The 15772-nt window shown below is 39.5% G+C and overlaps 2 protein-coding genes across 6 annotated transcripts in view; one reads left to right on the top strand and one right to left on the bottom strand.

The window, feature by feature from the left end:
* The first annotated feature begins 896 nt into the window (after positions 1–896).
* On the top strand, positions 897–7473 carry wdr5 (WD repeat domain 5). Of its 2 annotated transcripts, none has more exons than XM_081614099.1 (14): positions 897–1088; positions 2677–2786; positions 2893–3001; positions 3988–4061; positions 4141–4230; positions 4311–4400; positions 4565–4648; positions 4726–4781; positions 4868–4914; positions 5640–5715; positions 5868–5901; positions 6082–6156; positions 6249–6336; positions 6563–7473. In XM_081614099.1, exons 2-14 carry the CDS (start codon positions 2709–2711, stop codon positions 6661–6663), a joined length of 1002 nt encoding a protein of 333 aa, XP_081470225.1. In that variant the 5' UTR covers positions 897–1088; positions 2677–2708; the 3' UTR covers positions 6664–7473. The 2 variants fall into 2 exon arrangements, with proteins under 2 accessions (XP_081470225.1, XP_081470226.1); XM_081614100.1 differs by having other exon boundaries at positions 907–1015.
* Positions 7474–8308: 835 nt separating this feature from the next.
* Positions 8309–15772, bottom strand: part of rxraa (retinoid X receptor, alpha a) — a 115420-nt gene continuing 107956 nt past the window's right edge. For all 4 annotated transcript variants that reach the window (XM_081614098.1, XM_081614096.1, XM_081614095.1 and 1 more), the window contains exons 9-11: positions 15430–15521; positions 13449–13554; positions 8309–13157 (exon numbers count right to left, since the gene is read on the bottom strand). In XM_081614098.1, the coding sequence (XP_081470224.1) occupies positions 13010–13157; positions 13449–13554; positions 15430–15521 (346 nt within the window). In that variant the 3' untranslated portion in view covers positions 8309–13009. The remainder of the gene's footprint in view (positions 13158–13448; positions 13555–15429; positions 15522–15772) is intronic.

The raw sequence follows: 15772 nt of genomic DNA, 5'->3' as shown, positions 1-15772 counted from the left end.
CAGTTATCATTTTCTACCATTTTTGAAATTGGAGAAAGAACCGCAAAAATAGCAATTTTATGCTGTTTTGTGGCAAAGACTTAGAGTGCCTGTGGACTCTATTTGGTATTGTGAATCAGGACATGTGTTGTGTCGCTGCAAGGCGTTGGCCACACTTACCTTCCCAGAGGGCCATCTTGTCAGGATTTAGCCATCTTTGACATTCATTTAGCCAAGATGTGGCAGAGGGTGTGATGTGGAAGTGGTGAATCTACAGACTAAGTGAGATGTTAGGAGGTGTAGGTGTCGATTGGTTCAATAAATTAACCTTGTTTTCTCTCTTTTTTTTTCTCAGTTTTCGCTGTTCTTCTGTATCTTGGACGCGTTTGGCAGTGGGGATTGAAATCTTGTCTCTGGATTCGATTCAAATATCATACATTGACCAACACAAAACTGTTTTCAAGTGTGAAACACCCATATTATTAAGTATTTAAACATCAAGACATTAAAAAACACAAGACGGACATATTTTGCATGAACAATTTGTACATAAGATAATGAATAGATTTCTAAGATTTAAAAAAAGGGTTGCAGTCATATTAGATGTTTAACTTGGGACTTCTAACTAACAATATTGGAATTCTGACTCTGTGGGATTCCTTTTTGTTTTTTCTGCTTGCAACTTCGAAGTTCTAAGTATAAATGTGTAACAATTTAAGTATTACAGACCTTTTTTTTTTTTACACAATTACTGAACCAAAACCCACTTATGTAATAGTTTCAAAAGAAATTTTCGTCCTGTGACCAAATAACGGAGCATAACAACCAGTTTACTAATTCAGCAAAAATAACAGTACTAAGCCACACTTTTGATCCTTGTAAGTTCCCGTACCTTCCCCTCGTAACGCGCTTGCGCAGAACCTTAACAGACCGCATTCCCCGCTTCTCCTTCTCCTCGCAGGTCCTCCCAGCTCAACGCAAACATTAAGAAGCGAGCTGCTTGGCTTAGCCGCTCAGCAGGGCCTTTTCCTTCACTGTACGGGTTTTTCCTCCCCTTTTTCTTGCTTTCCGATGAAATAATATTTGTCTGTGCAGCAGCATCAATCTTCGTGAGTATTGGCATATAAGCAAAAGCTCATTGTTTGAATGGAAGATGGCCCCCCTTCGTGGCTGCTACTTGTCAACAGCGCAGTACGCTAAGGCCACTACTCGCTTTTTGTTAAAATCGGTATTTTTGTCGGTTAATTTGTTTTAGTAAAACCTAGTTCACATTATACGTAGCCGTATTTGGAATACTATCTGTGCTTTCAGCGTTGAGTACCACAGAAACACAACTAAGCGATCCCGTCTTGCTCTTTGTTTAATGTTACTATTCCACATTTTATATCATTTCAGCGAACATGTATAAATCACCTCGTGTTTAAAAGTAACCCTAAACCCAACAAGATGGTTATTAAAGGTGTTTATACTTATTCCTTTCTCAAAATCTTAACATTTTAAGGTTAGTTAACTGAAGCTAGCTGCAGTAGCTAACTGTGTAGCGTAACGGCTGCGCTACTGCAGGTATTTATTAAGCAGTTAGCAACAGTAAGCAGCCACATTACTTCCCAATTAGATTTGTTATAACATATACTGAATACGGTAAGAACGTTTAAAGGTTAGAAATGTAGCTGTGCTTGTAAAACTTTGAAGTAGTGTGTAAAAGTAGCTAATTGTTGTGCTAGCAAGCCGCTTAGTTGAGCACATCTTTTAAAATCAGTGGTCTGCATGTTTGTTGTCAGAAGGCCGGTAGTTTAATTCCCTTTCTTTAGGAATGTCGGCAATGTCAGGTGAAATTTCCTATTTTAGAACAAATTATGTCATTTGGAAGCTAATTTAAAAAGGCTTCATAAACAATCACGGTTGTTGTCTAGAAATGAAAAAGTTACGGTGTTTTAAATGCAAAAGAAATGATTAAACACCCGGGTAAAGACAAAAAAAAAAAAAAAATCTGTGAATGTGCTTCCCAATTCACAATGAAACCGAAGTATCTTTAACAAAGGTCTTTACACCGGAAAAGTCCCTTATTCAGCTTAAAAGTCACGTTAATTGTAGCACAATATCATATTTTCTAAAGTGATCAGTCTATAATACATAAAAGGAAAGTAAAAAGAGTTTAGTTCTGAAATTAATGTTTTAAAAAAATCCTTTGTCAAGTTATGAAATTAAGATACAATTTGCTACTTTTTAATGGGACCATCTCTACTCTGACTAGATGAGGACAATATGAACTCGATATTTGAATTATATAGTTTTGTTGAGTTCAATCAGGCTCGTTAGTACATGTTGGTTTTGTTTTAACAGCTAAACTAACATCCCCAACATACTGTCAAGTTAAGTGATTTGCAAACATGTTATGTTGAGTGACGGCAATGAGAAACGGAGTAGTCATTTTTCATTTCAGCTGACTCGGATTCTAATTACAAATTTATGGTATATTAGTATTTAAAACATCTTTCAGCAGTTGCACCATATGTATAGAGTAGAATATTAAATTAGCATTGCATCAGAATGAAGCCTGTTTAGTCCAATTAGGTAAATAAATACTGAAAATCAAAGATAAGAGTGTGGCCTGTGTGTGTGTGTCTGATTATCATTTACTTTTCTTAAGACTTATTAATGACAGCAAGCCACTTACTTGTTTGTTCTCTATTTCAGGTTGGCGTGCAATCAATGTTAGTGTCCTCACCATGGCAACAGAAGACAAGAAGCCAGAGACTGACACTAAGCCTCCAGTGGTCCCATCAGCGTCTGCCAGCCAAAGCAAGGTCTGACCAATGAAAGCGATCAATCCCGTTTCCCGTTTTGTCTCGTCCCTGCAGACGGCCTGATCACTGCGGCCGCGCTGATCTTTTCTGCTGCTCTTGTTCACAGTCTGCGCCCGCGAAGCCAAACTACAGCCTGAAATTCACATTAGCAGGACACACTAAGGCCGTGTCGTCCGTCAAGTTCAGCCCGAGCGGAGAATGGCTCGCCAGCTCCTGTGAGTCCATTAAACATCATTGTGATGACAGCCGCCTGACTCGGATTCTAATGCGATTCTAATGCCAGTAAAGTATTGAAATGTTAATTTGTATAAAACTGCATTTTTAGGAATGCCCTTTAATGTGATGCTTCTATGCGCCACATTAGCAGACATGAACTTTTTTGACCTTAGCAGCAAAACTTTGATCATTTTCAAAGTTCTGAGCTTCAGATCTGGTCATTCCATCATAGTTGCTTTTTTTCCACCCAATACGTTTCCACGGGAACAAATGAAAAGCTTCTTTAATGCTATTGTAGCGATGACGTCAAACAGCTGGACACGCAGTCTGACAAAACTGATTCAGTACAAGTCAGCAAAACTTTCAAAATAAGAGTCTCAAACTCTGATACATCAAGTTTCATACTAAAATCACAAACTTTCATGTGTTTGATTGTGAAAATGGCATCTTTCACAATCAACGCTTCATGGAGATAACTTCACTTTCATCTGAAGTTGTGTTAAAAGAATTATTGCTCATTTGGAGCAAGACTTGTATGGAAATCCAAGTGATTTAAATTGTAATATATCAGCAATATTAGCCCACACTAATGTTGGGGTAATAATAAGTATAAAAAAAAGATAAAAATCAAGGAATTCTACATAAACCCAAAATAATAATTCATACTCGCTACCAACCAAAATAACAGTGTTGTAAATGTCAGTATTAGTTGTTATAATAATAATACTGATTATTTCTGCTTGGTCTCCAGAGGTTTAAATGATTATTTTTTTTCATGACCTGCAGCACAAATTTATTACATAATACACGTTTAAATAAGTTGCTTTTAGGTCAACGTTGCCGACAAAAGATTTTCAGTCCTCTGTTATAAAAACGACCGTCTGTGATTTCCAGAGTTATTTTCCGACTCTCAGCAGAAACGCCAACATTCGTTTTAAGGTTGTTTTCCCAAACGGTCCTGACTGAGTCTCTGTTTCTGCTCCAGCTGCTGATAAACTCATAAAAATCTGGGGCGCCTACGACGGAAAGTTTGAGAAAACCATCTCTGGACACAAGCTGGTGAGTAGAACTGGACCTTCTGTCTGAGCGGGTTTGCCTTTAAAAACGTCGTCCGTGACTTTTGGTCCTAAACCCGCAGGGCATCTCCGACGTGGCGTGGTCCTCGGACTCCAACCTGCTGGTGTCGGCGTCCGACGACAAAACCCTGAAGATCTGGGACGTCAACTCGGTAAGGCGGCTCAAACACGTCAAACCCGCGGCGCTGGGATTGGTGGACGTCAGGCTCTGAATATTTTCTTTTCAATCCAGGGAAAGTGCTTAAAAACCCTGAAGGGCCACAGCAACTACGTGTTCTGCTGCAACTTCAACCCGCAGTCCAACCTCATCGTGTCGGGATCGGTGAGTGCGCTCGCAGCTCCTGGCAACAACACTCCGTCAGAAACACGGAGCAGATGTTGGACTGCAGCCAGAGCTCTCTCCCACTAGCAGCAAAGCTTTAGTGACTTTGACTGAAACACTCATCCAGTGTGTGTGTGTGTGTTCTTTTTCGTTTTGGCGTCTAGTTCGACGAGAGTGTGAGGATATGGGACGTGAAGACCGGGAAGTGTTTGAAAACACTGCCGGCTCACTCCGATCCCGTCTCCGCTGTGAGTTGGATTCTGTTTCTTCTTACTTATCCTGTTTGACTGAAACAGGAAAACGTGAAATCTGCTTAAATCTGCAGGTTCACTTCAACAGAGACGGCTCTCTGATCGTGTCCAGCAGCTATGATGGACTCTGGTAAAGCCGCTCCACTCTGAGATTCTGTTTTTATTTTATTTTATTTGTGTTTGTCTTGTTAACTAACAGCTTTGTTTTTATTCCAGCCGAATCTGGGACACGGCGTCGGGGCAGTGTTTAAAAACTCTCATCGGTAAGATCAGTAAACCAATAACATCGTCAAGAAGCTATTTTTCCAATAGATTCGATGAGTGGATTCAAAAAGTGATTGTTGCACTTGGTGATGAGTTTTGACTTTAGAAAGTTAGGTGGAAGGAAAAAGTGAGGCAGGGAAAAGGTGCACAAGCAACAAATGTAGCGTGAAGCCTTGAGAGGATTGTGAAGCAGAACTGTGACTGTCACATCCCCTATGAGGGAGATTCATATTCCTCTACAGCTGTGGTTTTACCACACGTCTTCCTTCCACCAAACTTTCCATACATCTCTGAAAAAAAAGACAGCGACAGTCATCAGTCTTCCCATGAGTTTGTTTGTATTAAAAATCCTAGCATGTAATACTGTTCTTTTTTTATACAAACAAAATTTTGGACTTTTATAAACATCAAAACGATCTGATTTAGAGGCTTGAATTATATCCCTTATATATATGACTTTATACAAATTATACATTTAATTACTGAAATAAATGAACTTTTCAATGATTTCCTGATGCAGAAATATAAAATATTATTCAACAGCAGACCTTAAAATCTTTTCTAATATCGTCGGTATTATAATAACCGACACATCCAGCTGCAGCTGCTCCCTAATGAGCCCCAGAAATATCACAGATGAAATGAGAACCACCCAGTCAGAAATCCAGACAGGAATCCTAACCGGCTCAGATTTGTTTGCTAACGTTTCTCCCGCTTCCAACAGACGATGACAACCCTCCTGTGTCGTTTGTGAAGTTTTCTCCCAATGGGAAGTACATCCTGGCTGCTACTCTGGATAAGTGAGTGCTGCACATTTGCAGAGCAAAGTTGTTTACAGAGGCTGATCACTCGGGTTGTGTGTGACGCCCACCTGCAGAGGGCAGCACAACGCCACGTGAAGCTGGACTGTGGGGTTTGTTTCACAGTTTGTGTTCATGGTTTGTCTTTGCAGCACGCTGAAGCTGTGGGACTACAGCAAAGGAAAGGTGAGAAAACATCTTTTTTTTTTTATGATTTTTTTTTCTTTTTCGTTCTTTTTACCCGAGTCTGTAAAGTGTTTCCACCCAGTCTTCTTAAAGGAATGCTTTAGTTTTTCCTTTTTCAATCATTTGAAACACGTGAAGCTGCAGTTCTGATCGTCTCCTGAATGTTTCTCATAATTTCAGTGCTTGAAGACGTACACAGGCCATAAGAACGAGAAGTACTGCATTTTTGCTAATTTCTCCGTCACCGGAGGGAAGGTAAGTTCCCGTCTCGTCTCGTCTCGTCTCGTCTCAGAGTGTGTTCGGTGCCGCGTCCGGCTAACCGTGACTCTCTGGCCGCTGTCCTGCAGTGGATTGTGTCCGGCTCTGAGGACAACATGGTTTACATCTGGAACCTGCAGACGAAGGAGATCGTGCAGAAACTGCAGGGCCACACAGGTACAGCACGAGTTGTCTATTTGATTCCCTGCTGAGTTTGAAGTCTTTAGAAAAATCTTAACTCCAAATTTGATTTCTCTCATTACAATTAATGTTTTTGATCAGTCAGGAAAACATAAGTGGAAAAATATCCCCAAAGCATGATGCTTCCACCTCCGTATCACTAGGTTACTTGCACATTCTACCTTTAAAAAAAAAAAAATTTTTGTTCCATGTTTCTGCTCAGACGTCGTCATTTCGACCGCCTGCCACCCGACAGAGAACATCATCGCATCTGCTGCTTTAGAAAACGACAAAACCATCAAGCTATGGAAAAGCGACTGCTAATTCAGTTTTTGGAATATTTTTGGCCTATTCACCTTTCTATATAATATATGTTGTTTTTTTTTTCTACATTGTGATGCAAGACAAGAGGACCTTTTTTTTTTTCTTCTTTTTTTCTTTTAAATGGAGCTCCAGATGGATGCAGAGAACTGTACCTGAAGTTCAGTAAGGAGTAGCAAACCCGTCAGCCACACATCAGCTTCGCAGTGCAGATCCTCCTCACATCTGAAGTTTATTGGTCTCCTTAAAGAAAAACAGGTAAATCGTGTTGAACCTTCAGCTGTTTCAGTATTCTTGACTCTGCCTCTCTGCTTTCTACCAGCTACTGTACAATAAACGTAATTGTTTCCAGACTTGTTGTTCCTCCAAATCCTGTGTAACTGTAAAGTATCATTTAAATGAAGAGAGCATATTTGCATTAACCTTCAGTCTTAATGAAATGGAGAAAAAGGAAAAAAAAAAAAAAGCCGCATCAATATTGCGTTTTTATTTTCCCTAAACGTCGGATCTTTGTGCCACTTTCTCAAAAAATGCCTCAGAAACTGAGTTTTACTTGGCGTGGAAAGTTCATTTTAAAACTCGGTTTATTATTTTATTTTTTAGCATAACTGTACGAGCAACCAGTTACAATTCTTGTGTTTTATTTGTACATATGTACTGAATTTTTTATTTTTTTTGGCTTATGCTCTATTAGTACACACCTGTGTGAAAACAAGCAACATCCAATTTCTGTAGTTAATCTGGATTTCAGTGGAATACTTGTTTGCAGCTCTCGGATATAATCTGCAGCCTAATAAAGTTTTGTACGTTTCATGTTTTGTAAGTTTTTGTACCTAAATGTGCATCAGTTCATTCTTTGTAAAGTTTTCTGTGTGTCTGTGCATGTATGGGTCTTTAGGCTCAACGCTGATGCAAACTTCACACTGGACCTAAAGCTGGACCTACAAGTTTTTCCTTCCACTCAATTTTCAATTACTCTGAAAGTAAATCTTTTTTTCAGCAATTACCATTTGTGGTCGACCCTGTAACAATACAGCAGTCTTCCCTGAGATTGTGCAGACCACAAAATAATGAAAACATTACTTTATCAGTCAAAATAACCAAATCTATATTTGTGAAAGAAAGATGTCCGGGTTTTCCACCAGAACCAGATACAGCTGTTATTTCATCTCATATAAGAACAGATGGACTTTTAATCAGTTTAAAGTTTTTTTTTTTAATAACTTTTTGTTTCTTTCCATGAGAGAACATCAGAACAATCCACAAACATGACAAAAACAAACAAAAAAGAACTTTGTCTCCTTAAAAACAGAAAAATAAAAACATAATCATCAGAGATGTTCCCATCTTGCAGTGACGGGTTGAAAAATGGCAAAAATAAAAGGCGACACAGTTACCAAAGTGCCAAAGCGGACAATCCTTTCCTCCCCACAAAAAAAAAATAAAAAATTACACTTTCAGTCTGAAGCTGAGGAAACGTCCACAAAACAGCCACAGAAAAGGAAAAGAACAGAGTAAATAAGCAGGGGATAAAACTACCTTTGTACAAAAATAGATCTTTTTCCCAAGTGATTTTTTCTTTTTATAAACTAGAACATTTAACCGTTTATGCCACAAACAAAGCAGTGATTGTGTCACAAGCTCAGCTTTTCCTGATTACACGTTTTCAACATACATTTGCTAAGCAACATTTACATTTAGGAGAGTTGAATTTTTTTTTTAAGTTTTATTTTTACCTCTCCTGATTTTTCGAGGTCACAGAAAACGGCTTAAGCTGGTTTCTTTAGAGTTCAGAGCTGCTGCGCTTCTGCTGGTGGATTATTGTGTTTTTTAAATTTTATTTTGTTAATAAAAGTTACAATCCAACCCTCCCCACCCGTACTTGTGATAATAAAAACACCTTTAAACTCCCCACAGCTTAGGAAAATTCAGATTTTTTTTTCTTTTTTTTTTCAGTTTTGGAATATTCAATTAGCAGATCTGCTGATATATATTTATAAATATATACAAATATACATATTAACAAAATATAGCTTTATGTTATAAAGCATCCGTTTAGGTTTTCGTTCTATGTGGACAATTATTTCTTTATCTTTTCCCACATCTGTCAATTTCCTGCAGGGGGGCGTGAACTTTTGCGCGTCACACACTTTATATGGCTTTTACACGATTGTTTCCAATCTTCGGCGAGTCAGCCAGAAATGTAGATGATCATATATATTTCTTTTTAATATTTGGGGAAACAAATCTTTGACTGTTTGAAAATGAGCTTTTCTTGATTCAAATCAGAAGAAAAAAAAAAATTACAAAACACAGAGCATATTTCTGCATCCGGGTAACAAACATGTTCTCCCAGAATATAAATACTGTAAACTGAGCCCAAGCTGGCAGGTAATACTGTCACCTGAATAGGATGCAAAAAAAAACACAAACCACCGTGTTTAAGTTCATTTTCGCAATAAACCTCACGCTGATGGGTTAAACTGAAGGTATTGCTACTTTTCTCATTGCTACTTTTCTGCTCGGCGCGGAGCATCTGTGACAATTAGAAAGCCGTGACAAAGTGCCTTCCTTCCGTTTGTCCATTTAAATACTTCTAGAAAACAATTTCAAGTAACGTTGCAGCGCTGCTTCTCTTCCGCCAGAGGGCGCTCACCGCACACACATCGCCCACACTTTACTTCAGCTCGAGGTAAAAATCGTGGCTTCCAGCACATTTCATAATCCATCACATCTGACATTTCCGAGCTGGCTTTTCAACAGAGGGAATAACTGGAAACAATTTCACAAGATGGAACAACATCCAACCCGAAATGGTGAGAAAAAAAACCAAACAATCTGATTTGAGCACATTTTCTACCGTTGGTGATTTATGTATAAATTCTCTGCGCAGTCTCTGGGGGGCTACTGGAAACGTATGGAAATGTCATAGTGCTTAAATATGTAATTATATGAGAAGGAAAACTAGTAAAACATAAGAGAAACGGGAGCAAGGAAAGCGGTCAATATCCAACAGCTTTCAGCTCATAGAGTTGTTTTTTTTTTCTTTTGTACTCATTTCTTCTATATTTTACTTTTCACATCATACATTCTGGGCAGTAAAGAGGGAAGAGGGAATATTGGTGAGCTGTTCCAGCCAGCTTCTACATATGGGGCCCACGTGGGTCAGTAATGAGCTGGAAAATGGGCCCCAAATAGGATTGTCACTGGGTTACATAACAACCCCATGTCAAAGGCCTGCATAGGCTTGATGTAGGGACAAAATGTGATAATCAATTCAGACCGATTTTCTAAGAATTCATGTCAGAGCCAAAACCAAAGTCCATTTAATACCAGCAGAGGCAAAGCAAACATGTATATGGGGCCCTTATGCAGAGGGGAAGGTCCAAACTCAGAAGCTGTTTGGTTTTTAACAAACTAAACTTAAATTTAGGTTCCATGAAAACATCAGTTATTTAACATACCATCATTAGAACTGTTTGAAAGTTTTGAAATAGATTTAGTTACAATTTTATTCTGCTATGAAATGACAATTTCTACTATTTTGTGCGTTGCAAGATGCTATAAATATCATCCATGAGGTGAAAAGTGAATTGCTGTCAAGAACCCAAGACTTGTTCGCTCGTGTTGCTTTTGAAATCTCAGTCCAACGGTTGATAAAAACAGTCATTGCTTAGGTCTGTTCTGACTTACCGTTTCCAGTGTGAATAAGTTTGGTGCTTCTTAGCTTGTGAGAATTTCTGGTAGATTTATGGTGCGTTCCATTTACCTTGAAAGGTGAAATTTTCATGGATGCAAGAATTCGATCAGATTACGGTAAACTTTTTCTAGTTAGAAAACCAAACTATGAGTCAAGCATGGCATACCGGCAGAAGTTACAGAAAAAAACATTAGAAAAGTGAAAAATCAATTTATAACAGGAGCTGTTACTTCTCTTTACGTAAACGACAACTGTATTGAATTTTTAGGCTGGGATTAGTGATAAAGCTCAGTTTCCAGGGCATAAGCCTCAGTTTTTCCGGAAAAACATTTCAAGTGGAACTAAAATGTCCAGTTTGCTAACATTTAAGGCAAACTGTTTGCAATTCCTAGTTTAGCTAGCCGATTCATGCTTTGCTCCATTTTCCATAGGATCCAGAATTTATTAGGCACAAATAATTATGGTGTAATTTCTAACTTAACCGCTGTAGAAAACCTACAACCTATAGCTACAAGTAGCAATAAAACCCATAAATAATTCATTTCTCAGTGTCATGCATTCAAGCAGGAAAGCCAAACATTGTATATTATTATAAGTGCTGCCACATTATTGACAGAAAACACTTGTTTTCTGTCAAATGTTTAGCTAATTTCTTCCAACTTGGAAAATTTGACTTCCAAGCACAAATGGAACGCACCATTATCTGATGATTTCAACTAATACGCTGAGCCGCTAATGGCTAAAGCTCATCTGTTCAGATAATGGTTTCCGCTACCAATTTGGTTTATCTGAAGGTGATTAAACCAGATTAAAGTGAGTATCAATTTCTGAATAATAGAGACCCCCACCTCCCAAACATCTACTCTGGTTAAGCTGCAGACAGTCTTTGGAAATGAACACTATGCATAGTTTTGCAGCAGCTGCAGCATTTAGAGAAAAGCAGGAAAGGGCAAAAAAAAACAATAAAAAGAATGCGGAGACAAAACACGTTTACACATAAAGACCTTTAACATTTCAGTTCAACTTAAATGTCACTTGGTTGTCCAGAGAAGTGCACAGAGTGAACGCGCGTGTGTGTGTGTGTGTGTGTTCTTTTCAGGGGGAAAAGTACTGAGGCGTTCTGGAACGGGAGAGTGCCAAACTCTGCCGGAGAGGTCGATCACATCGAGAAACCCAACTACACTGTCATGAGGTTAAGTGCCAAGTAACAAACAAACAAACAAACAAACAAACAAACAAACAATGGCTCTGCCACAACAAACAAGCGCTCCTTCCCGTATACTCTAAAGCCTACACGAGTGTATCGAAACAGAGGTATTTGTGCATTACTGAAAATAAGGTCAATACTGTCGTAGCTTTCAGTACAAGTAGATATGAGGTGTTGGAAAGAAAGAAGTGATGCCTGCTGCTGCAGCGAGCAGAGGGGTTTCTGAGCGTGGAGGTGTGTCTGCCTGGCAGAAATTAGCATGAAATGTGAGGCGAGAGACAGAGAGAGAGAGAGAGAGAGAGAGAGAGAGAGAGAGAGAGAGAGAGAGAGAGAGAGAGAGAGAGAGAGAGAGAGAGAGAGAGAGAGAGAGAGAGGACTACGAGGAGCTCAGAGTCTGACAGAACGATGACATTTCCTCTTGTGTGGGACTGTGTGTTGAGGCAAAAAATAAAAAATAAAAAAAAATAAAGTCTGAAAAAAGTAGACATGTCGTCCCTGCACCTGCTGGAGCATCCACCGACGCCCAAGTCTCATAAAGCTAATTTACATCAGTTTACGGGCACAGAGAGTTACAGAGATTGTACTAAACAGGGTTTCCCCAAGTCATTCTGAGTACTTGAGGGTGGATTTGTGGACTGCTGAGACGTCCTTCCCCAACGCCGCACAGTGCTGGTACAGTAAGACATGGTCGGGTCTGTTGGAATTGGCCAGAGACCTGAGGTTTGTGAGAACTTGCCCTCTTGTTAAGCCACTTCTGAGTTCTACGCCGGCAAGCTCACTCTTCCAAAAAAATAAAAAATAAACACCTGGTGCAAGACCTGACATGTTCAGTCAGATCGAAGAGACGAGCTCCTTTGCGATGATGTGTTGTTGTTTTTCCCCCAGCTGTCCAGTCCTGCAAAGCAAAAGCAGGCTCAGATCCCAGATGAAACATCCCAGAGGTTCCACAGGATGTGCGATTGTCCCGATCACAACGCCTGTGACATCGCCGCGGTGTCGCTGAGCACTGTGGGTGTTGAAAACCTGATCGTCTCTGCTGCTGTTTTCTCATCAGGGAGGATCCGACAAGCAAAGACGGAAACCATGGCTCAGTGTGTCTATGTCCTCGTTCCAGTCCCGTCTCGTCACTTACGTTGATGGTGTTTTATATATTTATATATATATATATATAGATAGATATTTTTTCTTATTTATATATTTTACAAGGTATAAAAGAGACCCATATTCATGATGGATTCCTCGTGTTGAAACACTTCAGAGAAGATGGATGGAGGGACAAAAGCAAGACGGGAGATGTTCGTTTGTGTTGTGCATTTCTTTTTAAGTCTGCCCTTTTGTAGATGTTCTGGATCCAAGGCAGCTGGGGTGATGCATGTTGGGGGTTTAAGTGTGGGAGGCGGGGAGCGGGTCATGAGGCTGAGGGTCAGGAGGGGTCACTCCTATTATGTCATTTGATGAGGAGCTTCCAGCATCTCCATGAGGAAGGTGTCGATGGGCGTGTCGCCAATCAGCTTGAAGAAGAAAAGGTGCTCCAAACACTTGAGCCCGATGGAGCGCAGCGCTGGTAACCGTAGCAACAGCTTAGCGAACCTGTTCAGAAGTCGTACAAAAAATATATATATGTTAATGGTTTGAGTAAATGGTGAAATTAGTACTTTTTTTTCCTGAGGATAAGCCGCTACCTTTTTCCAACGCTTTAAACCATGTGATATATATGCAAATATATGTGTTACATTTCACCGTATTAATGTCCAGTCTTCCTTTTATAAAGTCTACTAGTAAACAACCGCACATAAATACCTTATGAAAGGAAGATGTCATCTACGTAACACAGAACCTCTGATATTGTTTATGTGATTCTCTCGCTGCTCTTTAACTCACCTGCCCGGCTGCTCGGGGTATTTCTGTTTGCAGTAAGCCTCTAAAGACGCGTAGACTTTCTCTCTCAGAGCTTCAACCTCACCTGGGTTGGACAAACCTTTAGAGTCTGCAAACACACAAGGAGAAATAATCAGACCTCACTGCAGTCAAAACACATTTCCTCATTTTCTTACGTTCTTCTGAAGGTCGTACCAAAAGTGGAAGTTGATTAAATAAATGTTTACGTTAAAAAAAATAAAAATAAATACATGGAAATCCATTAAGTTTATACAAACAAATATTCAATTACGCTTTGTGTTAATTTTCAGATAAAACTCACAAAATTGTCTGAATAATGTTGTAGTCCTGTGTTTATTGTACTAAGTGCTAAATAATATTTATTATATAGACAAGAATACTGGTCTGCTGTTGGACCAATCAAATAATATTATTTCAGGATGGACTGAAATGTCAAACAAAAACTATAATTTTACAATTTATTGTATATTTTAAGTTTATGTATTAAACAAATAAATGTAATTTTTATTTATATCTTTATTTAAACTATTAGTGGACATTTTAAAATGAAATTGCAACGCAGGCTTCAAAACAGCCTCAAAACTAAAATAACATAGAAAAGTCATGTGACTTCCACATTAAGCTTTAACCCTGCGAGCTCAGTCCAGGCCCACGCTCGGCTCGGCCCGGTCTGGTCCGGTCCCCGTTGGCCCAATTAAGGGCTGCGCTAATTTAGGCTCAAAAGAAAGACACTGGAAAACAAACACGTCATTGATGAACGTTTGGGCTCGACAAAGCGCTGCACTTTTTAATAATGGCTGGACTAGTTCGCATGGTGTGGGAAAGGAACGACTGAGGGCCCCTGTTAGCGTCATCCCCCCTCTGCGCCCTCAGATGGTCCGAATCTCGCAAACCGCTAATTAACGGGAATCGGGCAGCAAAGCAAACCGAGGCCAGTGAACCCCCTGGATGCGGCTGGAACAAAATGTTGAACATAAGGGGATGAGCGCGTCTGGGGTTAGCAGATCCACTGTGGACCCCGGAGGGTCCAGGGAGGCTCCCGTACCGAGTCATTTAACACCCTGACTCACACTAACAGGAAGCTTCGGTAAACATGGATGACATTTGGCCTGATAAGGTTGTGTGACACATGCTAACCTCAAATCAGGAGTTTTTTCCCCCGTCTTTGACACAATATGGTTCTATATGGGTTAAAATAAAGAAAAAAGAACAAGGTACTACTTGGATGAATGGATGGACAGAATATATATATCCATATATGTTTACAGTTTTCTTTATGGACAATTGGCTTCTTTCAGTATTTATAGGTGACCAGAAATCAACTCTGACCTCCAAACCTACACATTCATCCATAAGAAATGACTCCAAGCTCTAGAGATGAACTGGTGTTGTGTCTGCATACAGACGGACTTGGGGAAAAAAAAAGAATCAGAAATCTTATCTCTAGGCTGTCCTAGCGGAGAATATTATTTATTTTTATCCATCAAGGTAACTCCTGAAAGAACTCTTTGGAGCATCACCATGTCCTAAAGGTTTATAGAAAACTTGGCAAGCGGAGGATGAAATGAAGATAATGTTTGCTTGCACGGAAAATGAGTGGAGATCTGTGTGGGAAATAAGAAAGAGAGATGTTCTTTTGAAGGTGCGCAGTCTGAACTGAAAAATAAAAAAAAAATGGAAAAATGCTTCGACAAACCTACAGAAAGTTGGGAAAACAATTCGAGAGCATGTTCAAATATCATAAAAACAGTTCGGCTGTTGGAAGCAAAATGCAAAGAAATAATGGTTAACTGAAGGCTTTTGGACAGAACTCAGTGTATGAATAAATACAGGGCTCCTGCGCCCTGTTATTACCCCCTTTAGAAGCATAACTGGGTTTTTTATGCTCCTCCTTTATAACCCTCACTTTGCAGACCTTTTTCAAAGCTCCAGCTGAAAGTGAAAACTTGCTCATGATTGTTACCTGGGTTGAAAAGGACGATGGCTCGGAGGCAACCCAGCTCAGTCTTATCCATCTGCATGTCTCTCATCTTTGACACCAGCTCTGTGAGCACCCTGAACACAAGACAAGACAGGAGCAAGATGAGATGAAATATATATAGAAAATAAAGGCAGATCTGTGTTGTTTTTCAAAGACTTTTTTTTTCTTGGCTACTGTTTTATGTCAAACCACCAAACAAGAACCAGAAAAGTTCACATCACAGAAAACCGCTCGACTGTAATTGGTACATTTATTTTTTTATTTTTCTTTTGCTGCTAACTGCTCTTCAAGTTAATTATCCAGACTGGTATATTAAAAATATGTT

Source organism: Poecilia reticulata, chromosome 12 (assembly GCF_904066995.2).
Source record: "Poecilia reticulata chromosome 12, P_reticulata-male-v2, whole genome shotgun sequence".
Classification (NCBI taxonomy): domain Eukaryota; kingdom Metazoa; phylum Chordata; class Actinopteri; order Cyprinodontiformes; family Poeciliidae; genus Poecilia; species Poecilia reticulata.
This window is presented reverse-complemented; position numbering and strand designations above follow the sequence as displayed.

Coding starts and splice junctions, on each gene's coding strand:
- wdr5 (XM_081614099.1), top strand. CDS start 2,709: ATGGCAACAGAAGACAAGAAGCCAGAGACTGACACTAAGCCTCCAGTG. Junction 4,649..4,725: donor ACTCCGATCCCGTCTCCGCT/GTGAGTTGGATT, acceptor TTAAATCTGCAG/GTTCACTTCAACAGAGACGG. Junction 5,716..5,867: donor CTGGCTGCTACTCTGGATAA/GTGAGTGCTGCA, acceptor TTGTCTTTGCAG/CACGCTGAAGCTGTGGGACT.